General features: G+C 55.5%; 1 protein-coding gene across 1 annotated transcript in view; it reads left to right on the forward strand.

Annotated features, from left to right (window-relative positions):
• Positions 1 to 20,493, forward strand: part of MYO7A (myosin VIIA) — a 78,909-nt gene extending 58,416 nt beyond the window's left edge. The window contains exons 31-48 of the mRNA XM_078058581.1: positions 916 to 1,086; positions 3,044 to 3,161; positions 3,917 to 4,043; positions 5,187 to 5,356; positions 6,326 to 6,516; positions 7,167 to 7,291; positions 7,936 to 8,093; positions 9,063 to 9,216; positions 10,379 to 10,534; positions 10,994 to 11,099; positions 12,434 to 12,547; positions 13,621 to 13,708; positions 13,886 to 13,992; positions 16,327 to 16,512; positions 16,961 to 17,077; positions 18,143 to 18,226; positions 19,160 to 19,279; positions 19,879 to 20,493. Of these exons, the coding sequence (XP_077914707.1) occupies positions 916 to 1,086; positions 3,044 to 3,161; positions 3,917 to 4,043; positions 5,187 to 5,356; positions 6,326 to 6,516; positions 7,167 to 7,291; positions 7,936 to 8,093; positions 9,063 to 9,216; positions 10,379 to 10,534; positions 10,994 to 11,099; positions 12,434 to 12,547; positions 13,621 to 13,708; positions 13,886 to 13,992; positions 16,327 to 16,512; positions 16,961 to 17,077; positions 18,143 to 18,226; positions 19,160 to 19,279; positions 19,879 to 19,968 (2,382 nt within the window). The 3' untranslated portion in view covers positions 19,969 to 20,493. The remainder of the gene's footprint in view (positions 1 to 915; positions 1,087 to 3,043; positions 3,162 to 3,916; positions 4,044 to 5,186; positions 5,357 to 6,325; positions 6,517 to 7,166; positions 7,292 to 7,935; positions 8,094 to 9,062; positions 9,217 to 10,378; positions 10,535 to 10,993; positions 11,100 to 12,433; positions 12,548 to 13,620; positions 13,709 to 13,885; positions 13,993 to 16,326; positions 16,513 to 16,960; positions 17,078 to 18,142; positions 18,227 to 19,159; positions 19,280 to 19,878) is intronic.
• Positions 20,494 to 23,670: the final 3,177 nt, after the last annotated feature.

Below are 23,670 nucleotides of genomic sequence, written 5' to 3' on the forward strand. Positions count from 1 at the left end.
ATTTTTGACGGTGGTGATGATGGTTCTCATGGTGCCTAAGATTCTGTTGGTGATTGTGATGGGGAATAAGGGCGGAGGTGATGGAAAAGAAGGGGGTGCTTGGTGGTGGCGGTGGGGACAGTGGAGGCAGCAATGGTAGTGGTGATGATGAGGATGGTGTTGGTGTTGGGGCGGGGTTGGTGGCCCGGGATGGTGCCAGGTTGGTGATGGTGAAAATGGTGTTGGTGGTAATGGTGGTGGTGAGCTGATACTCACGCGGAAGGTGTGAGTATAGCCATATCAGTTGTTAAAATTCTGAAATGCTTTGAACGGGCTGGGAAACATCTACTGCCTTCAAGACACCAAAGAGCCTTTCTCTATTCCCCTTCTGCCACAGCCCCGGTGAGCCCCAGGCTGCTGCGTACCGCCCCAGGCAGAGAAGGGGCAAATGCCCAGTCCCCATCATCTGGCCCTCTAAAGCCTCTGCAGCACAGCCTCCTTGTTGCTCACTACTTGGCCCATCCCAGGGTGGGGTGGTGATGGAGATGGGTATGTGCTGCCCACCCCTCCCTCTGACAGTGCCAGCAGGACCCAGGTCCCCCCTTCCCCAGGGCAGTCTGTCAGCCCCAGTCGCTGGCTCACGGGCCGGGAACGTGGTGGTTGACCCATCACCGATGGGCTGGCCGGCCTCTCTGGGTCACCTCGTGCGCCTCTGTGCTGGTGCTGAGGGCACCCAGGAGAAGGCAGGGGTGTGGCCCTGTCCTTGCGGAGCTCATGGTTCCACCAAGCAGACGAGAACTTCTGGGGAATCAGTGAGAGCAGTTTCCCAAACCCCGGGTCGACAGCTGCAGGAGGCAGGGCCCTGGGGGCTTCACTGGTCTGGAAGGGCTTCCCAGAGGGTGTGTGAACAGCACCCTCTTCTCCCTCCCCGCCTAGGAAGATGACCTGGCCGAGCTGGCCTCCCAGCAGTACTTTGTGGACTATGGCTCCGAGATGATCCTGGAGCGCCTCCTAAACCTCGTGCCCACCTATATCCCTGCCCGCGAGATCACGCCCCTGAAGACGCTTGAGAAGTGGGCCCAGCTGGCCATTGCTGCCCACAAGAAGGTAGGAGGGCAGGGCAGGGTCTTAGAGGAGGGGCTCATGAGCCTCATGAGAGAAACCATGGGTCCAAGGGCTTGGCTGCCACAGCCCCAGTGAGCCCCAGGCTGCTGTGAACCGCCCCAGGCAGAGAAGGGGCAAATGCCTAGTCCCCATCATCTGGCCCTCTAGCAAGCCTCAGCCGCTTGCTAGAGCCACGACTCAGGACTGTTGGTGCATGCTGGGAGAGCTTCTAGGAAGCACATCCTCCTTTCTGCCTAAAAGAGTTCCAGCCCAGCTTCCTGCTTGGGGAACTTTAGGTACAGACCCCTCGACCCCATTGCTCGAGGCCCCAGGTTCATAACCAGCCCTGAGTGGCTCTCTTCCAAGCTAAGGGGCCTGCCCAAGTGCTAGAGGAGGGGTGGCCTGGCTGCTGGACCCACGGGCCTCCCCACCTCCTGGCCCTGGTTGTGTAGGACCAGAGTTGTCTTTGCACACAAGTTCCCGGGGGCTCTGCAGACCAGCAGTCTTTCAGCTTTCTATACCACACGCCCTCTTCCCTAACCCAGGGGCCCCATGTACCTCTCCCACCCAACTCTTTGCCTTCCCTGGTGAGCTGCCCACAAGCCTCCCCTCGGCTCGGAACCTGCCCTGCACCCTCCCTACATCTAGGCCTGGCTCCCCCACCAGGCCCTCCCCTCCCCTCCAGGCCCCTGCAGAAGCAATGCATGTTTTCCCTCCACCCCTCTGTCTCTCTGTCCAGGCAACCTCTTGCCCCTCACTCTCCCACCCTGTCAGCTGCCGAAGCCCATCCATTCCACCTCCCAAATAGCTTCCATCCCTCTGAGTACCACCCCCCTGCCCGCCCCGGGGCCTCCTCAGAGTTCACTGCCATCATGCGCTTGGCACGTTCTGGGCCGGCTGCCATCCTTCATTAATTGGTTCTGTTTGGGGTGCTTGCCATGTGTCGGGCACTGCACCAGGCCCTGGGGACACAGCCATGAAGAGGACAGGGGTGGTCTCTGCCCCTCACAGCCCACAACCGAGCTTGGACCAGAGCCTGTTGGCCTGTGTGTCCCATATCCCGGAGCCAGTCTTCCCATAGAGTGTACAACTGTGAATTAGCATGGTTTTTAGGGCCCAAGGGGTAAAAACATTTTATCTGGGAGCAATTTCAAACTTATGGAGAAGTTGCAAGTTCAAAAACCTGGAACCGTATACCCCTCCACTTCACCCAGACTCCCTAGTTGTTCTGTGCTGCATTTGCTTGATGATCCTCTCTCTCCGTGTCTGCACACGCAGTCTCTTCTGACCCCTGTCCCCTCCTGGGAGGGCCCTGCTTCCGGCCCTCTCAGCACATGGCATGCCCATGCGTCTTTGCCCATGTCGGTGTCCAGAGATGACAAATACCATGAGTTCAATTTGATACGTCCAGTTCTACTCGAACCCCATCGAGTTATTAATAGGGCTCTGAGGGCTATTTTTAGGTAATCAGATGCCAGGGCTTTCCTCTAGCAGCCCTGCATCAGCCCCTGGCTACGCCAGCCCTCCCCAGCTCCTCCCTCCCGGGTTCGCTGTCAGGTTCTGCTAACAGCCCAGCCTAACAGTGGCTGCCTCGTCCACACTTCCGTGTGGCCTGGCTCCTACGTGTCTGCTCCCCACCCCTCTTCCTGGTGTGGCACACATACCCCCGCTCAGCCACACGCGTGCCCCTACCCCAGATGCCTCCTGCTCACCCGTGACTTCGGGCCTTGCATGCATGCCGGCCAGAATCGTGGGCTTTTCTGTCGCAGCTGAACTGGGAGCTCCCTGCAGGTGGGACCTATGGAGTGATGGGGGTGGCTGTGGGCTGATGGGGTGTGACAAGGCCACGGTGCCCAGGAGGGCACCTTAGTTCTAGGGCGCTCCTGGCTTGGGGGGCACAGACATTGGATTTCCAGACAGAGCTCATGTGATATCTATTTCCCCGTCCATCCCTCTGCAGGGGATTTATGCCCAGAGGAGAACTGATGCCCAGAAGGTCAAAGAGGATGTGGTCAATTATGCCCGCTTCAAGTGGCCCTTGCTCTTCTCCAGGTTTTATGAAGCCTACAAATTTTCAGGTACCCCCTCAGCCCTCCTGCCTCCCCGTCTTCCTCCACGTGCTCTCCCACCCCGCAGTCTATGGCTCCAGCCCACCGCAGAAGGAAGGGATGGCCTGAGCCAGACTCCGCGGTGAGCCCGGCTCCTGCCTGCGGCCTTGCTTGCTCGTGCCAGGTCAGTGAGCAGGGTGGCTCCTGCCTGCCCCCAGCCAGGCGCTCAGCAACACTCTGGGTGAGACAACGAAATGCCTGCTAAGATAACTAAGCACCTGCTGTGTACAGAAGCAGGCGGCCCAGAGGAAAGGCTGGGCTGACTCTGAAGCAGAGCGTGGATATAACGGACACAAACCCACACGGGCCATTGGCTCCGCCATCCTCGGCTCCGAATGACCGGGCATCTGCTCCATGCTAGGCCCTGCGCTGGTCCCGGGCTTCACAGAATCACCAGATATCTAGCTGGAGGGGATCTTGGGGCTCAGTCGACCCCCTCCCCATAGCCCATCTCACTCCAGGGCAGGGTCGTTTCCAGAGCTGCACAAAGACCAGAGGCTGGGCTAGGACTCCAACCAAGTTTCCCAATTTCAGTGCTCTCTTCCCACTGCACTTCTGAGTTTTGACTGGTAGGGAGGTTGCACTCTGCGAGGCTCAGTTTCCCCATCCGTAAAACGGATATCCGTATACTCCCCCTTGCTACCTCCCTGGTGGGCATGAGGACTGGGAAGGGCTGGGCTGTGAGTGGGGCCGCCTCCCTCTCGCTGCCTTGGTCTCTGCTCCAGGCCCCAGCCTCCCCAAGAATGACGTTATTGTGGCGGTCAACTGGACGGGGGTCTACTTTGTGGATGAGCAGGAGCAGGTGCTCCTGGAGCTGTCCTTCCCCGAGATCATGGCCGTGTCCAGCAGTAGGTTAGTGCAACCCCTCCCGCGCCACCCTTCAGTGCAGAGCAGGGGGCTGGCCAGCGCTGCCCAAAGCCCCGCGGCAGGGATGTGTCAAGCCCAGTGTTCTGATTCAGCACCATCTGAAGTAAGGAAGGGCAGATGGAGACACAGACAGATGGGAAAGGAGAGGGCTCCTGGAGCTTTCCTGGGGGTCCTGGGGGTCTTGGACAGGGAGTCGCTGCCTCATAGAGGATGTCACTGAGGTGCAGAGACATCCAGTCACCTGTCCTGGTCCCATGTGCTTGAGCAGTTTGTACCACACTGTGCGGACCGCTCAGGCGCCTTCCTCCTGATCGGGGCCGAGGGGCCTTTATGGAGCATTAATCGCGTTCAGAGGTGGGTGTGGGTGCCTAGGAGGACAGCTGGGGGCTGTCAAGTGTGTACAAAGAGGGCCTGGCCTGGGGTTCAGGGGCCTGGGTGGGACTCATGTCCATGTCCTCATCCCTGAAACAGAGCTGTTAATACTTGCCTTTGGTAACAGTGGTGAGGGATCAATGTAACAATCGGTGGGGGAACTCTGGAAACTTAAAGGTGCGGGCGCACTAGAGCAGTGGTGAGGGGGTCTCCTGGAATAGCCTGGTGTTCCCAGCAGGCCCTCCCCTGATCCCAGGCTTATGGGGGTGTGTCTGGGCAGCATCTGCTGTGGGCTGGGGCCGGGCATGTCCAGCTCTGACCAGGCATGTGCTAGGCACAGGGATGCAGGGTGATAAGATAGGCCTTGCCCTCTTGCAGCTTCCTTCAGTTGAGAGAGGAGATAGACATTGAACCGGCTATTTTAAAGCAAGGACCAGGCTGATGTGGGCTGTGGGAGGGCAAGGAGGACTTCCTGAAGGAAGCAGTATCTAGGCTGAGATCTAAAGGGTGGGTAGGAATTAGACAGCCAAAGGGAACTAGGCTGGGCCCTTCCAGGCCTTGCCCCGGACCATGTGTGACTTTGGCAGGGCCACGTCTCACCCGGGCTGGGCCGGGTCTCACTGGGCTGGCCTTGGCCTCCTTCAGGGAGTGCCGTGTCCTGCTCTCGCGCCAGGCTGCTCTGACCTGGGCTGGCCCTCACTCGGGCTGGGCAGGACTGACCCCGGCTGGGCCCTGTTCTCTGTGTTGGTCCTGCAGGGGAGCAAAACTGGTAGCCCCCAGCTTCACGCTGGCTACCATCAAAGGGGATGAGTACACCTTTACCTCCAGCAACGCTGAGGACATCCGTGACCTAGTGGTCACCTTTCTGGAAGGGCTCCGGAAGAGGTCTAAGTACGTGGTGGCCCTGCAGGACAACCCCAACCCTGGTGAGTGGCTCCTGGCAGAGGCCACCAGGCACCGGGGCTCAGGGGCATCAGGCAGATCACACACCTTGGCCTTGGCCTGGCATTCAAGACCGCCAGCACCTCTTACCACCCTTCCCTAGATACCCTCGGCTCTACCTGGACCAATAGCCAAACTCCATACCTTCCCTCTGTGCCCCATGGGGAATCTTCCTCTCCTGCTCCTTCCACACTCACCACCTGTCACCTTCTCCAGGTGACATCAGGGGTTCCTCCTCAGTAGTCTCCAAATACCCACCGCCTTCACATGATGACAGCAGTTAACAGCTACCCTGACTGAACACGCCCCAGGCCTCCGAGGCTCTGGGCAGAGCGTGGAAAGGACAGAGATAAAATGGACCCTGGCGCTCCTCTCAGCAGGGAGAGGGGCTGGAAACAGACAGTGAGAATCCCTGTGACAGTGCAGTGACCAGGGAAGCCCAGAGCCTCTGGGAGTCTGGACAGGAGGCCCCCATGCAGCCTGGGGTTCAGGGAGGAGGTAGATGTGGACAGAGTGTTTGAGGCAGAGAGGAGAGCACAAACCCAGTACAGAGGCTGGAGAAAACAGGTGTGTCTGGGAACTGCAGATAGTGTGGTTTGGCTGGAATGGGGAGGAAAGAGGGGAAAGGTGAGAAGTGAAGAGGAAGAAGTCAGGAAACCCAGCCCACAACAGCCCTGTGAGCATGTTGAGGAGGGTGGACTTTCTTCCCAGGGCAATGGGGAGCCATGGAAGGCTTGTGAGCAGGGGAATGGCCCCCTCCAATGGCCATGTCTGTGTGAAGGGTTGTGGCAAGGTGGAGGCAGGGTGACCAGTGAGCAGACATGAGAGCGACAGGGCCTCAGTTATTCAGTGGGGAGGAACAGCTTATAGGTCATCAACCCAAATAAAAATGTTCCAATCCAGCCTCTCTCTCTCTCTGCCCCCATGTGGCCCTGCTCACCTCTGCTGCCCAGCAGGGGAGGAGTCAGGTTTCCTCAGCTTTGCCAAGGGAGACCTCATCATCCTGGACCAGGATACAGGAGAGCAGGTCATGAACTCAGGCTGGGCCAACGGCATCAATGAGAGGACCAGGCAGCGTGGGGACTTCCCCACCGACTGCGTGTATGTCATGCCCACTGTCACCATGCCACCGCGGGAGATTGTGGTATGTCGCTTGGGCATGGCACATGGATGGGAGTCTCCTCTGGGCCTCTCCTTGTCTTCTTCCTGGATCTGTAAAATGGAGTGAGGAATTATAATAGATTCATGGTCTGCAGTTCCTGTGAAGATGATCTGGGGGTCTTACAGGACCACAAACTTCAAGCTGGGGAAGCTGTCAAACCTGTGCTGGGTGGCAAGTGGCCTAGAAACTGCATCAGATGAGGATCTGCCCGGGCCTCACCCCAGGTGGGGCGAGGGATACGAGGAGAGTGGGGAAGGGAAAGCATCACCTCACACTGCCTGCGAGCAGAGCTTGGAAGGGAGGCCGTGGTTCTTCTGGATCACAGCCCTGAAGACTCAGAGCCTGGCTTTCCAGACAGTTGCTGAGCTAGACTCTGTTGACTGGGCAGTTCTCATACCACATCCCCGCTGCTCCATCCAGGCTTTCTGACTGACCCAACCTGGTTCAGACACAGGGTATTAAAGAAATGATCCTGAGTCCAGCATGATGGAGGGCTCCCAGGGTCAGAATAGGGTGAGGGTCAACCCCCATGGCAGCAATCTTTCCCAGCCCCAGTCCAGAAGGCTCTGGGTTTTACCATGTTGATCCCAGGGTAAAGAGCTGACCTCAGCCCCCTGTCTCTTGGTCTCTAGGCCCTGGTCACCATGACCCCTGACCAGAGACAGGACGTTGTCCGCCTCTTGCAGCTGCGGACAGCGGAGCCTGAGGTGCGCGCCAAGCCCTATACGCTGGAGGAATTTTCCTACGACTATTTCAGGTGATGGAGAAAGGGTAGAGGGAGGCCAGGAGAGTGAGCTATAGGCTTCTGCTACTCCAGTCGGTGTGGTGGGGTTGCCTTGGGATGCTCCTATCAGGGAGCAGGAGGGCAGTTTCTATCTACTGAGATGACCCTTCTTGTGTCATTTTATTCTTCCTTCATTTAAGATACCGTGACTGTGGCCACCCTGGGTGGGGTCCTGGGCACGCACAACCCATGCCTGTGCCTGCCTCACCAACTCACAGTCCCGGTGGGGAGCTAGGCACAAAGCTGGGCAGCTGTGATTGTGTGTGCCCAGCATTATGGCGGGGATGCTGGGGGATGGGCGTAGAGACAGGGGACAGGCTTCCTGGAGGAGGTGGTATCTGAGCCGAGCCGTACAGGGGGTGACCCGGGCGGAGGAGTGCTGCAGGCAGCACATGCCGAGGCCAGAGCGGGGAAAGCAGACAGGGACAGAGGGGAGGAGGCCGTGGAGGTGGGCAGGGCTGGTTTTCTAGCTGAGAAAGTAGGGTCCGGGGAGGGATGGTGACTCATCCCAGGTCACTCAGGGCAACAGGGAAGAACGGGGCCTTCAGCCGCCATGCACAGGTAGGGGAGGGGCAGGTCTTACAACCTGGGGGTCAGTGCCGACTGTGTCGTGTCAGGCCCCCACCCAAGCACACGCTGAGCCGGGTGATGGTATCCAAGGCCCGTGGCAAGGACCGGCTGTGGAGCCACACACGGGAGCCACTCAAGCAGGCGCTGCTCAAGAAGATCCTGGGCAGCGAGGAGCTCTCGCAGGAGGCCTGCATGGCCTTCATTGATATCCACACCTGTGGGGCTGGGCACCATGGAAGGGCAGGGCAGGGGCCCCAGGAGGGGGACCCCAGGGGAGGGGGTCACCGGGCCCCTGCCTCGAGGGTTTTCATCCAGATACCTCCTTCCTTCTGAGGGGCCTGGTTGGGTCCTGGGCAGTGTGGAGGGAGGCAGATCCATTTGCTGGCACCTTACAGTGGCAGCTTACCCTTACAGGGGCAGCCTAATCCATTGTCTCCTCTGATCCCGTCATTCGGTTCACAGATGTGTACTGTGTCATGTGCTAGGCCGGGCATGGAGACATAGCTGTGACCAGACCCAGGCCCTGGCCTCATGGTGCTTACGGCCGAAAAGGGCAGACATGCTGATCGGGACAGTGCTGTGATGGGGCAGAACTGATGTGGGCTTGGAGGAGGGCAGGATGGCCTTCCTGGAAGAAGGGGTATCTAGGCTGAGACCTGAAGGCTGAGCAGGCCCTAGTCAGTCAAAGGAGAGATGAGTGGGGAGTGTTCCAGACAGAAGGAGCATGCCCAAAATCCCTGAATCACAAAATGATTCAGCACAGGTGGAGGGCAGAGGCCTAGAAGGAAATCTGAAGATGTGGGCTGACTAATGAAGGGTTCCCAAGTCCCGGTAACAAGCTTGGACTGCATCCCAAGGCCACGAGGAGCCACTAAGCGGTGGGGTGGCACAGTCAGATTTGTGATTTGGAACGTCCGTCCTGGTTGCTGTGAGGACTTTGGATGTGGGGTGGGACCACTGGTGAGGAGGTAGCCAGAGGAGTTTAGGAGAGGGTGGGCAGTCGGCATGGAGAGCTGGGTGGTGGGGAGACAACAGGAGGTCGGACCTTTCCTGAGTGAGTAGTCTGAGGCCCAGAGCCACACAGTTGGTTAGAGGCAGACCCCGTTAGAGAGAGTGGCCTCCTGGGTCAGTGTTCACCCCATCAGTCACAAGCCCTTCCTTGACGGCGTCCCACCCATGCTCAAGTACATGGGCGACTACCCATCCAAGAGGACGCGCTCGGTCAACGAGCTCACTGACCAGATCTTTGAGGGCGCCCTAAAGGCTGAGCCTCTCAAGGATGAGGTGTATGTGCATATCCTGAAGCAGCTGACCGACAACCACATCAGGTGGGTGGGAGTGGTAGGCGGGTGAGGGGCAGCCTCCCCTACTAGTGCTCACAGCTACCCACCATGACAGGGAGCTCCCTCCCTCCCGAGGCAGGTAGCAGTGCTTTGTCACTCAGGACAGGGACCTCAGGCCCCCTCATGGAGCACCTCTGCCTCAAGGCCCAAGGGAGTCTGGTTAAGAACCAAGAGGTGGTGGCTGCGCCCTCTGAATCTATCCTCCTCCAAGTTTAACTGCACCAGCTCCTCCTAAACTTCCTGCCACTCACTGCCCGAACCTCCTCTAGACACCCCTCCCCAGCCCAGACTCCACTGTCTGCCTGCAGGTTCCACCCATGAGCCCATGTCCCAGCCTGGCGCGGGCTGCGCTCTGCGGGCCAGCAGTTGGAAGCTCCAGCTGAAAACTCTCATGGGCTGAAGGTGTTGAGTCCCAGAGTGTGTCACTTTCTCCCTGCTGGGCCGGACCGTGGCAGGAACGGAAGTCAGGCCCATGCGAAGTCTTAGAGCCTGAGGGAAGCCCCACCCTCTCCCCTCACACCCAGATCCCCAACTCCCTCCTCAGCGTTGCCATTTTCTGCACCTCTTACAAAATCCACCATCGAACCATACATCAGATCACTTCTCGCTGCCAAACCTTTATACATGCTATGCCCACAGCCAGCATTTATCTCCTTTTTTGCGTATCAGAATTTGCCTCAGCCTTCAAAACCGAGATCAAATGCCACCTCCTCCTAGAAGCCCTTGATGGTTCTCCTATCAGGCCCAAGGAGCTCAGAGTGGTGCCTGATGGAGCCTAACTCTGTGCTACTCAAAGAATAGATGAGTTAAAGAGCTTCCGCCAGAACACAAATCACACACTGCTTCCTTCATAGGAAAGTCTTGCCAAGAAACAGAATCTTAGCTGAACCAAGAGTGCTTGGTTGACACAGCTGACTTTCATTCTGGCACGAGCACCTGACCTCCATGTCGCTGGGGACGGTGTGGCCCAGTGTGGCTTGGCCGGCCACACTCTGAGTAGCACTACCTGGGTCTGGCTGTCGGGGAGGCGGGTCACGGCAGGCACGTGCTGCCGCGGTGAGGAGCCGAGGGACGTGCGGCCCCTTGGGGTCCTCAGGCCCACGGCTGGCCTGTGTACCCCTGCTGGAGCCCGCGCCTCTTCCGGCAGGTATAGCGAGGAGCGGGGCTGGGAGCTGCTCTGGCTGTGCACGGGCCTCTTCCCGCCCAGCAACGTCCTCCTGCCGCACGTGCAGCGCTTCGTGCAGTCGCGCAAGCACTGCCCGCTCGCCCTCGACTGTCTGCAGCGCCTCCAGAAAGCCCTGAGGTGCGGCGGTCCCCGAAGAGCAGAGGCAGAGGGCCAAGAGCTCAGGGCAGGGGCGGGGAGGTGTTCCCAGCCACGCCGGGCTTGTGGGTGTCCCTTGGGGATGAGGTGGGACGTGTCCCTGGGGTAGCGCAGCTGCCAGCCAGCCCCAGGTCGCAGCACGCAGGGCCCATTCGGGACACAGCTTCTCAGGAGGGCAGCTGCATGCCTTGCGGCCTCCTGTTCTGCAAAAGCCCACTTCCTCCTCCGCCTCAGGCCTAGGTGCGGGCTTCTCTTCTCTTGTCCTTCTACAGTTGAGGAACTGGAGGCTCTGAGAGGTTAAGTGACTGTCACCTGGTAGGAAGTGGTGGACAGGAATTAGAACTGGGGTCTGGCTCCAAAGTTCCCTCTGTTCCCTGCTCCCCATGGCCCCATGAACCCGCTGGCTCCTGACTGCCCCTCCACCCCTCTCCTGGTTTTCAGAAATGGGTCCCGGAAGTACCCCCCACACCTGGTGGAGGTGGAGGCCATCCAGCACAAAACCACCCAGATTTTCCACAAGGTCTACTTTCCTGATGACACCGATGAGGTGAGGGCTGCCGGCTTCTTGGTCACTGGATGCTCCTGAAGGACCAGGCTCCCTGGGGACACAGGGAGCAGCCCTGGTGCCTCTCCCCGGCCATCCCCACATTTGCCCCCACGCTCCTGCTCCTCAGTGGAGTCAGGGCTCAGCTGAGAGGCTAGAGACTCTCTGGGTCAGGAGACCTGGCGTTCCTGGGCCGACCTCCTGTTGTCTCCAGCAGCTTCCTTGGGAAGATCGTTCCCTCTCTGAGGAGGCTCTGGCTCGGAGAAAAGTGCTCCCTCCCTCTGAGCTGAGCTCTGTGCCGGTGCCACCTCTGTACGTGGGCACAGGCCCACCTGCCCCTACCCGGCCCCCCCGCCCAAGCCCACTTTCCTGCAGGCCCCTTCGTTCCTCCCCACCTGGCCTGGTTGTGGGTCTCCTTGTCCAAAGGTCCTGTTTGTCTCCTCGTCATGCCCGTTAGGTCAGGCTGCTTCTTGACCGCCGCTCCCTGCTCCATCTCAGCACAGGGGCTCATTCAGATAAATGAGTCCAGCACTGAAACTTTTAGTTTGAAAAGCAGTTTTGGGCGCCTGGGTGGCTCAGTTGGTTAAGCGACTGCCTTCGGCTCAGGTCATGATCCTGGAGTCCCTGGATCGAGTCCCGCATCGGGCTCCCTGCTCGGCAGGGAGTCTGCTTCTCCCTCTGACCCTCCCCCTCTCATGTGCTTGCTCTCTCTCATTCTCTCTCTCTCAAATAAATAAATAAAAAATCTTTAAAAAAAAAAAAAAAAAAAAAGAAAAGCAGTTTTAAAACTTGTCTAGAGACTAGAGACTCAGAAATGCCATAATAGGATTCCAGTGACAAGGACAAGAAACGAACACATCCTTTCCTGTCTCTCCAGTGGAAGGTTACATGAAGCAGTGCCCCCACCTCCACCGCAGGCTGCTTTCCCTCTCTCTTTTTTCTTCTCCTTTCTGGAATTTGCTTTCTTCTTCCTCCAGCCTCTCCCCCCAGTCACCCTGCCCATCTGTGCTCCCTGGGCCTCTCATCCCCCATGCTTGTATAGCCAGGCCCAGAACCCTGGAAGCAGAGGCCAAGTCCGCCTGGAGGGTGGGGAGGACACAATCTGGGAAAACCCAGACAGAAGTTGACTTTTTCCTTTTCTTAAACGCCATGCCCAGCTCTAGACCCATGGGGAAACCCCTCCCTTGGAGGGTGCCCTCAATGGGAGCGGAGGGGAGGGGAGGGGAGGGGATGGGAGGGGGCTCAATTTAGTTGCAGGCACAGACAGAGGGATGCAAGAAGCCCAGCAGAGGCCTTGCTAGAGCCAAGTAACCACCCCTGATCCCGACACTCCCCAGGCCTTTGAGGTGGAGTCCAGCACTAAGGCCAAAGACTTCTGCCAGAACATCGCAGCCCGGCTGCTCCTCAAGTCCTCAGAGGGATTCAGCCTCTTTGTCAAAATTGCAGACAAGGTGGGTCGTGGGTCATTGGCTTCCTGTCAGACCACTGTTGGTCTGTCTGTTAGAACATTTGCTTGGGCCATAGGAGCTAGGAGCTCGTGGGGCAGCAGGGAGGGGAGAGAGAATGAGGGAGCGAGAGAGGGGAGGAGAGAGTTGTGCTTCCATGCGGCATCTGACTGTGTCCCTCTCCTTCCTACATCCCTGCAAGGGCCCCCTTACTTGTAGCAGCTTTCCCTTAATCTTTCTCTTCTGACACATAGCAGAGCATGGCCTCAAACCTCTTGAGAGCCATGTGGTACTTTATGTTCTGGATACACCAAGCTCAGCACTCTGCCTCAACACACGTGTACTTTCCAGATTTGATTTGACTGGTCACTCAGCTGCCATGCTGAGACCAATTAACCCTTGAAATAACCCTTGAAATGAGGGTGATTAGCCCCACCGAACAGATCACAAAACCTGGGCTCAGAAAGGTTAAGTAACTCATCCAAAGTCACACAGCAAGGATGCAGATCCAAGTAGGTCTGACTCCAAGGCACAGGCCCCTGCCACCATGCCATACTGCTCACCCCCACTTCTGTGTCTGTAGAGGTCAAGGGCCCAGCTTTAGAGCCTCTTCCTGTGGGAAGGCTTCCCTGACCCCATCAGGTAGATTAGGTGCTCACTCACAGTTCCCCGTGCATCCATGTCTGTCTCCTCATTTCACAACTGTCCCTGTGCCAGACACTGGGAACCAGAGGTGATCTCAGTGAGGTCCTGGACCCAGAGGAGCTTGGAGCCTGTGGGAGGAGCAAGTCATGGATGTTGGAGAATGTCCAAAGGGGGACTGGGCCTCATTCTTGGCTTTCTCCCCAGGGTCTAGGGAGGTGTGCAGGTGGTCTTTGCTGAATGACAAATGGAATGACTGTCACTCTGGGCAGGAAGTAGGCTGTATTCTAGAGACATTCAACAGGCACAGTCAGGGCAGGGTGGGACACCCCTTCTGGCTGCAAGAAAGGGCCACCAGGAGGGCCTTGAGTGAGAAAGTGAGAAAACTCACTATTGCTGGAACTAAAATGAGTGGACTGCAATGTGCCTGTCCCTAGGTCATTAGTGTCCCCGAGAATGACTTCTTCTTCGACTTTGTTCGACACCTGACAGACTGGATAAAGAAAGCACGGCCCGTCAAAGATGGTAATGTGAGGCTGGGTCCTGGGATCATGTGAGGCCCGGAGTGGGGCAGGTGCTGGCTTGGGCCATAACTGTGAGGCCCACCTGGGTGGGACCCGAGCTCGGGCCTCCTCCGGGGCCTGGTGCTGGGCGACCCTCTGTGCTGGGCCCTTCTGGGTGACCGACTGCCCTCTGCCGCAGGAATCGTGCCCTCGCTCACCTACCAGGTATTCTTCATGAAGAAGCTGTGGACCACCACGGTGCCCGGGAAGGACCCGATGGCCGATTCCATCTTCCACTATTACCAGGTGAGCTGCGTAGCACCTCTGCCGTGGCTGCCTCCACGTGCTGCTGGCCCTGCGATACTTTGGGAAAGCAGGAACCTGCTGTCCTTGCAGGGGCAGAGGCCTGTAACAGCAAGGCCTCCGAGAGATTCCTGCTGGGATCCTGGGGACTGGCTCAGCCTCACACTCTTCTCCTTCCTCAGGGCCTTGTACTTTCTTCTGGGCTCTTAATCCCCACCTGTTCACACCCTTCCCTTGGTGAGGAGCTGTCATCTGAATTCCAGGTTCTGCTGCTCTACCTGGGCGTATCCGGGTGTATCCGAGGCCTGTGTGAATCTGTAAATGCTTTCCAGCACAAGCATGTGCCTGCGGGAAGCCAGGGCAGGGGGTGGGGGATGAGGCCCTCATGTTGAACCTCTAGTCTGTGTCTGGGACTTTTCACTCATTTTGCCCTCCCAGCAAACCCCAACAAGTAGGCATGTTGTTCCCATTTTACAGAGGGAGAAACTGAGACGCAGAGAGATTGATGTAATTAAGACGACAGGGCAGGTAGAACCGGGGTTTGATTCCATGTCTTCACAATGGCAGACTCCGCGATCTTTTCTGGGCTAGCCCACGTACCTTTTTCTGTGGGGCAGACGGCCCAGGATGCTGGGAAGGCTGGGGGAGGCAGAGCTGGTGGCTGCCATGGTAAAGCGAACCCTGGCCTGGGAGTCGGCAGGGCTCATTTATACGTGAGCTCTGCCTCTCCCCATGGTGCCCATGTAGTGAATGGCAACGTGAATGTCAGCTGCCAGTTCCCCCAATGCAGAAACCCACGTCAGCCTTAACACCTCCCTCTCCCTCCTTTCCCCTGTCCCAAATCATTCACCTGATGACTTCATCTCCCAAATCTCTCTAAAATCCATCCCCATCTCTCCATTGCCACCTGTACCCACTCGGGTCAGTCCATCATCTCATTTGGATGAAGCTGGTAAACTTTCCCCTGAGCTCCCCTGTCCATACCACCCCCCCTTTGAACCCATTCTCTACAGGGGGTCATCATGCTTTTGGGACCATGGATTCCCATGGCTTTCAAGGTAGAACCCCAAATCCTGACTGTGGCCCTGCATGGGAGTGCCACAAGCTATTTCTGCTGCCTTGTCTTATACCCAGCATCCCATTGTTCACTTCACTCCAGCTATATTTTTTCAAATTCTCAGGTATGCTAGGAAGCCTTTGTAATATTCTCTCTTTGGGAAGCTCTTCCCTAGGTTCTTTCCTTCCCCTACTGAGCTTTTAGATGTTATTTCAATCATCATAAGGGAAGTGTTCCCTGTTCCCAAGACTAGATCAGGTCAACTAATTATATGCTGCTATAGCACTGGGAACAGTTCCTTCAAAGATCATAATTATACATTGACTTTGGGGGATGGTTGTCTGTTCTTGCCTTGACTACAAATTCTATGTGAGTAGGGAGGGTATATGTTGTTGCTTAAAGGGCCTGGCTCATAGTAGATGCTCAACGAATATGTGTTGGCTTGGTGGATGGGTGAATAGGCAGTGACTCAGAGAATGAATGGATGGAAGGATGGATGGTGAATGAACTTATGGGTGGCTATTGGTGGGTGGATAGATGGACAGATTGGAAATGGACGTGGGTAGGTAGAACCATCTGGGTGGGCGGATGGATGGATGGGTATGGATGGGTATGGATGGGTAGATAGGTGGGTGAGTAGATGAAAAGGTGGATGGATAATAATTGATTCAGGTTTCTAATCTGCAGTGTGTCCTCAGGCCAGCCTCAGTTTCCCTATGCTTCAAAGAGTGGGTAAGACAGTTGTTAGGCTGTGGATGGCATTGGCCCTTTAGAGGCTTCATTTTTGCTTTTGGTCCACTCCTCGTCCTCAGTTTCTCTGTTTCTGGGTCTGGAAGTTCAAAGTGGGGAAGGGGCTGCTGCTGCTGCTGAAGCCAGCTGGTCTCCAGGGAACACAATGGGAAGAGGAGGTCAGCCTGAGAGGCTTTTCTCAAGGAAGGACAGGCTCGGAAGATTAGGGCTGTGGAACAGTCTCAGGTTCACCAGCCGGTCACTCTGAGTTTCTCCGTCTTTGAAATGGGGCTGCTCACCTCACCAGATTCTGATGAGGGGAGGAGGAAAGAATATTCATACATGGCTCTGCTTTCCAACTGTAACATGCTGCATCTGTGCGGGCATGATTACTACTTCCCTCCCACCTCCCCTGGGGGACACCGTGTCAGCCGAGGCTGACAGGTAGGCCCAAATGTGGGCTAAGGCAGTAGACCCTCCTCAGCCTGGTAGGGAAGGAGCCTGCTTCCTTCAGTTCCCTCCGCGCCTACGACCTGCTCTGCCTCTGGTAGGAGTTGCCCAAGTATCTCCGGGGCTACCACAAGTGCACGCGGGAGGAGGTGCTGCAGCTGGGGGCGCTGATCTACAGGGTCAAGTTCGAGGAGGACAAGTCCTACTTCCCCAGTATCCCCAAGCTGCTACGGGAGCTGGTGCCCCAGGACCTCATCCGGCAGATCTCACCTGACGACTGGAAGCGGGTGAGTATGGAGGAGGCAGCAGGACTAGGGACACTGATGAATGGGTCTCCGGGCACCCCAAGGGTCAGGGGGAAGGTGCTGGCCAGCAGCCCAGAGAAGTCTCTCTTGTGGCCCCTGTGTATGATAAAGTCCCCCTCCCATTTTCCCTTCCACTTGCTTTAGTATCCAGTCTTCCAGGCAGAGGCCTCACCTGGGGCTTGGTAGTAACCTGCCCTGTCCTGGTTACCATGGTGACCTGATTTTACTTGATACTCTTTCGCCTGCTTGCTTAGGGGAGGGTGGGGAGGGGAGGGAGATCAGGATTCTATTAACTGGGATAAGGGGGGAGCCCTTCATGGCCTCCAGGACCCCCACCATATGCCTGGCCCCCCAGGGCCCATGACAGCTGACAGTGCAGGTGGGATAGGAGTGACAGGGGAGAGGCCTCTGACCCACATTCCCCCGGCAGTCTATCGTCGCCTACTTCAACAAGCATGCAGGGAAGTCCAAGGAGGAAGCCAAGCTAGCCTTCCTAAAGCTCATCTTCAAGTGGCCCACCTTTGGTTCAGCTTTCTTTGAGGTGAAGGTACGTTATGGGTGGCTTCTCAGGAGGAAGGGGTCAAGGAACGGGGGCAAGAAGGCACAGAAACTCCTCCCCAGGACCGTGGGAAACAGCCCTGGCCTCTGCCACCTGCGCTGGCAAGGGAAAGGAGGGGAGCACCCTCAGCTTTGTACCACCTGGATGTCTCAGGCCTGGGACACAAGGAACCACCATAAGCTCAGCCTGGGAGGGGAGGCAAATAATATGTAATGAAGAGTGAACTGTGCTGTGTGTGACAAGGGGGAGCCCCCATCAAGGTGGTGGAGCCTCAGAGGCCTACCCAGACTATGAAGGCTGAGGAGGCAACACCTGTGCTTTCCAGGAAGACCTGGGGGGAGTTCCTGGCAGAGGGCCTAGCAGGAGCACAGGAAGTGCAAGTGGTTGAGTATGGTTGGGCGTAGGGTATGAAGTGAGCAGATTGTGGTGAGGCAGCTTGGCAAACAGGCAAGGGGGTTGGGTTTCCTCCTGCAGGTGGTGACAGACCCTGGAGGGTTCTGAACAGGGCTGAGGGGGCCAGAAGTGCGCTCTGACTGCAGGGTGGGGGTGGGCCGGAGGGGCGGGAGCAGAGGCAGGAGAATGGTGGACAGGCTGGCAGGAGAACTGTGGGGATCGGTCAGGGCGGCGAGGAGGGGATGGCTGGCTACGTGCCTTGGATACGGGCCTTCTGAGAAGTCTGGCTGTGCAAGGAAGAGAGGGAGGCACAGAGGTAAGCTGGAGGCAGGGGTAGAGTTCAGAGAGGGTTTTTAAATATGAAAGACATTTGGGCTGAGAGAGGAGATAGCCCAGACTCCTAGAGAAGCAGGAGAGAAGGGAAGAAACTGCCACCAAGGAGGGTGGGAGATGGGGTCATTTGGGGACCCAGGAAGGGATCTGGGTGGCACTGAGGGCCCAGCAGAGGTGGAAGCCATGAGGTTGTGGCAGGGCTCCCAGCTCTGCTGCACCCCTGGCATGGAGCAGGCAGCAAGAGAAGGCAACTTAATCCTAGCACCCAGCTTTTCCTGCTCTGGGCTCCCCCAGCTAGATCTGATGGTTTCTGGCTCTCTTTGCTAGCAAACTACGGAGCCAAACTTCCCTGAGATCCTCTTAATTGCCATCAATAAGTATGGGGTCAGCCTCATCGATCCCAGAACCAAGGTGAGCAGTGACAGGGGAAAGCAGGGGTGGGGAGGTGGAATTCTCTGTCTGCACCTCTAACAACAGTGCCCAGACCCAACCCCCGAAGAGCCCCTGCTGGCCACTATCCTCACTTCATCTGCCCTCTTGGCCACATATTCTGAGAGGTTATCTGTGTTTTGTCTACTTTCTTCCCTGCTTCATCAAAATTGCTCTCCTAGAGTTACTAGCCAACACCCTGCTACTAAATCCAATGAACTTGTTAGTACTTGGCCTATCAGCATCACTGGACCCTACCAACCATTTCTTCCTTCAACAGTGCTCTCTGTCCATATTGGTCAGGATGGCAGACTGCATGTTGGGGGTGGGGGGGGTGTAACTGCTGCTCGCATTCATGGGCCAGAGAAGTCCTCACCAAGGGAACCAGGAAGCACAGTCCTACTACATACCGAGGAGGGGTACAACTGGACCATTGGCAAAGGGTGCCAATGGACACCACCTTCCCCTTGTGCTCATGTGCCCCACGTTCCTGGTTTTCCTCTTCTCTCTCTTGGTCATTCTTCTCACATACTACTTTGGGATTCTTCTCCACCCACACATATCCTGCTCCCCATCCTTGTCATCTTCTTGTCTTCCTCCTCAGGACCATCTCATTCAGGATCACAGTTGCAGTTTCTTCGGGCCTCTCAAATTTCCAGTTCCAGCCCCACATACCCCACAGCCTCCCAGACTTCCTTGGGTGTCCCACCATCTGGCCCCAAATGAGGCATGGAGGTGGGGACGTACCTGCCTCCCCCAGCAGCTCCATGGCAGAGCTGGCTTCTATCTTTTTGCTCCTCCTCTTGTCTGAGGGCCCAAGGCCTTTCCAGGGGGTGGTGTCTGTGGGCTAGAACTGAGGGAGGTGAGGCCAGAGGGTCCAGACTGTGCAGCTTCAAACTTTCTCTGCTTCCCCAGGACATCTTGACCACTCATCCCTTCACCAAGATCTCCAACTGGAGTAGTGGCAACACCTACTTCCACATCACCATTGGGAACCTGGTGCGCGGGAGCAAATTGCTCTGTGAGACATCACTGGTGAGAGCTCTTCTGTTTAGGCTTGGTGGGCTTCCCTGCTTTGCCTGCAGCTCCAGCTATTCTCTCAGTCTCCAGAACAACACAAGAGTGCATGGCTTGGCCTGAAATTGGGATCAAGGATCAGACTGGGCCAAAGTCAGGTCAACTTGAGGCTCAGCTTAGGTCTGGAAAAGCGGCTTAATTTGGGGCTGGGGAACAGACCCCTCATTTAATAATTATTGTTTGAGTGACTTTAGTATCTGGGGACTGAGTCTTTAGCCCCTGAGTTCAACAGTAGACCCATTAGCAATGAGGCCTCTTCGACTGAGTTGGCCTTCAAAGGCATGGCTCAACTGGTAGAGCCTTTAGAGTCACCAGTATATAAGGGACCTACAAGCTAGGGCCTTCACGTGGGGTCATAACAACTTAGAACCTTAGACATCTGGCTGGATGAGTCCAACCCTTCAAGTGTACAGCTGGGGAGACTGAGTCCAGAGCAGGACAGGATTCTCCTTTGTCCAGGGCTCTTCCCTCTGCAGTTTCCTGGGAGGGTTCTGGGTCTGAGTGGGTTGGCTCTGTCAGACTTTTTGCTCTGTTTATCTTCTTGCTGCTGTTTCCAGGGCTACAAGATGGATGACCTCCTGACTTCCTATATTAGCCAGATGCTCACGGCCATGAGCAAACAGCGGGGCTCCAGGAGTGGCAAGTGAGCAGTGAGGGAGGTGGTGCTGGCTCAGGCCCATCAGCTACCTCTGCAGGTTGGGGAGGACTTTGCCATCTGGGCAGGGAGGCTGGGCCAGCCGGCCACTGATTACACCAACTTGGCTTCCTGTCCTTCTTCCAGTGAGGCAGACTTGCTGGGATGCAGAACTCCCCTTGATCCACTCCTGAGAGTTGGTTCTAGTCCTGGCTTGCCGTGGCCTTCCCAGTTGTAAGAGCCTGTGCTCCTTGGATGCCTTTCTTAGACCAGTCCTACCACGTGACCTCCTTTGACTTTCTGTGTACCACTGAGACAGGGAATCAAGAGCACACTTAGTTCTCCATACTGGGACCAACCAAACCAAACCAACCAAGAATATTCTGAAACCTAAGGGACTGGCTTAATTCCTGTAAGTCCAGGATCCTCAGCTGGGATGGGGGAGACAGACCACTTTTACATATTGCAGTGTGAGTGCTGAGCCCCTGTGCTAGTTTCCCCTGATCGCCTCAGGGTATAAAGTATGTGTTTAATCTTTTGGCCCTATAGTGTCTTTGCTGGGGGAAGGGGAGAGAGTGGGGGAATGTGTATGGGACAAAGACGGGGCCCGTGGGAGTGGCCGGTATAAGTATCTCCTCAGTCTATGTGTGCAGGGCTAAGCTGGTCTGGGTTTGGGGGTTGGGGTCCGGAGCCCAAGGTGTGCTTGAAAGGGGCTTAAAGGGACTGGCTGGGACCAGGGCAGGTTTGGGGGAAATGTTGGGACATCAGTCTGGGAGGTAGGGACCTAAGTGTGCAGGGGCTGGGGATCTAGAGGAGGAACCAGCTTCTGGGCCCCAACTAGGGCCAGTGGAGCCAGAGTGGCCCTTGTATCCTGTCAGAAACATCTCCTTAGTTCATCAACAGCTCCAAGAAGGATGCTGCCTTGGGTTAAGTCCCTATGTCCTGAGAGTGCCTATAAAATGTTACTTTATGACCAGGATGAAACAACCAAGTTGGGCCATGATCTGGGCAGGTATGGGGGTGGGGGCTTCAGACAGGGGAGGTGTTATGTAGGGTGGGGGCATCCTCCTAGGCTGTGGCTAGGAGGAGCGCCTAGAAAAGTGACAGTGGAGAAGCCCCTTGAGGAGGGCATGTTTATGATCAGCCCCCTAGGTCCCCCTAATAATACTGCAGCAGAGCTGAGTCCTGAAGTGTCTTGGGTCATCTGCATCTGGATGCCCAAACACTCCACAGGGAGTGCTATTCCCCAGCTACCTGTGTGGGAGAGGCTGCTTGTGAAAATGGGGGACTCAAACCAGACAGCCCTGCTTCCTGGGATGATCATGTGCTGTCTGAGACAGCTTTGCCCCACCAATGTTTACATGGTTCTACAGGAAGCCCAGGATCAATCTGAGCCAGAAGGAAGGTGCTGTGATGGTCTGCCCCTACACCATCATATCAATGGAGATACAGAGGCTCAGAGAGGAGTGTGAATAGGTAAAAGTCACACGGAACTCAGTTCACTGCTTCTAACATTTAGCTCTCAGACACAAGGGGCTCCAGATTCTTGTTCTAGTTCCCCTTCAAGGCCTAGGGCTGGTGGGTGGGCACAGAATTATGCCCATGATCCCACTGCACACTAGAGTGTGTGGGGGATGAGATCTTTCCCCCAACTCCAACTCCTGCCTATGCCACTTCTCATTCGCTGACTCAGGATGGCATCACTTTTGCACTCATCCCCTAGTCTCTGTCAGCCTGAGTGATCACAGGGTACAAATAATACATCATTTACCTTCTGGGTTCCTGAGAGGTTGCCTTTATTCCCATGCTGATGTGCACAAAGCCATTCCCTTAGCAGGGAGTACTATGAAGGATTAGGATGAGAACAGAGAACAACTAGCTCCAACTCCAAGACCACAACTCCCTTGCCCACCCCCTTGAGACACATTCTTTATGGAAAGTGCAAGACCAGAATGGTCCTCCTGAGAGCCTCAATGGCCCTTCTGCACTCCTTTCTTGACTACTCCCCACCATCGCCACCCTTAGGCACAGAGAGGAAGAGGGAGGAGAAGGCAAGGTATGACTAAGTTGTCTCCAAAGACATCCTGTAGGAGAAGGAGGACATGCCAGAGAAGGAATGCACTGTATGAAAGGATTCCTGGCAGGAGGATTTAACGATGGGGGTCTCCTGGGATTTTCAGGATGGAGGCCTCTTTGGTGGGCACTGTGAATCCCAGGATTTCAGTGGCAGGGGGTCAATGTGATTCAGAGGAGGGGGTCTGTCTGATGACTTCCCTGGGGGAGAACATCAGTGGTTTGATGTTCTTCTTGGGGGACACTGGTAGTTTGACTTTCCCCCTGGGGGACACTGGTGGTTTGACTTTCCCCCTGGGGGACACTGGTGGTTTGACCTTCCCCTTGGGGGACATCGGTGGTTTGATCTTCCCTTTGTGGGGTCATTGATGGTTTCACATCCTCCTTGGGGGGGTAGTGCTGGTCTGAGGGCCTCGTGCTTGGGGGCTTCCATGACACAGAGGGAGTTCGGATATCTGAAAGTTTTGGGAATTTAGGATGGCTGGAAGGTGGCCACAGTCCAGGGGTTTTCCGTGATTCATTTTCTATGTCAGGGCCTGGTTCCTGAATATCTGTAGGGGATAGAAAAGACATAAACACACCCTTTAGTGTCACTTCCCCAATCTGTGTGTGCTGTGTGGTGAACTTACAGTCATCTCTTAAATGTCAGAACCACCTCCACTCCCTCAGGCTCATTCTAAAATCCTCCCCCAAGATTTTGGGCAAACTTATAAGTGGCCCTCCAATTCTGCCTGGGGCAAAAAAAGTCCATTATGTGAGGGTATGGAAGCTCCAAAGGAAGCTCTCCAAAAGTAGCCTTTGCTTAAAGATTATATATTTTAAAATAATTGCTTTCAAATCAGTTTATAGAGAAAAAAGAATATGTTTCCCCACTAGAATGTGAGCTTCTTGAGGCCAGGGACCTTTGATTTGTTTGCCACTATATCCCTAGTACCCAGAAAAATGTCACATACTAGGTGCTTGATAAATATCTTTTGACTAATTGAAAAACCGGTAATAGACAGCTAGAGAATTCAGACCTACTCTCCTACTCAGAGCAAATTTTTTAAATGGATAAAATACAAAGAAACATAGTAAAATTATTTGAGTTAACAATATAGAGGAGTTATGGGGACCAAATCAAGAAGGATGTGAAAATCCAAAAAGGTAAACCCAGACCCAACTATAAGAAATTCACTTTAGATACAAAGACACAAATAGATTGAAATTTTTAAAAGAATGGAAAAATAAAAATCTTGTTAACACTACTAAAAAGATGGAGGTGCTATTAATATCACACAAAGTATACTTCAGAGCAAGAATATTACCAGGGATAAGGAAGTTCATTTCCTTATGATAAAGAGGTCATTTCATCAAGAAGACATAACTCTAAATGTTTACACACCTATTAACAGTGTTTCAAAACACATGAAGCAAAGACAAGACTGCAAAGAGAAATAAATCTACAATTATACTTGAAGATTTCAATACTCTATTCTCAATGACTAATAGAACAACTAGGCAGAAAATCAGTAAGATATAGAACACCTGAAAAACACTACTGGTTCTGGTCCAAGATGGTGATGTTGGAAGACGCTGAACTCACCTCCTCCACAAACACATATTTATAGAACAATTTCTCCTGAAGATGACCTGAGGGCTG

This window comes from Halichoerus grypus, chromosome 11, assembly GCF_964656455.1.
Source record: "Halichoerus grypus chromosome 11, mHalGry1.hap1.1, whole genome shotgun sequence".
NCBI classification, from domain to species: domain Eukaryota; kingdom Metazoa; phylum Chordata; class Mammalia; order Carnivora; family Phocidae; genus Halichoerus; species Halichoerus grypus.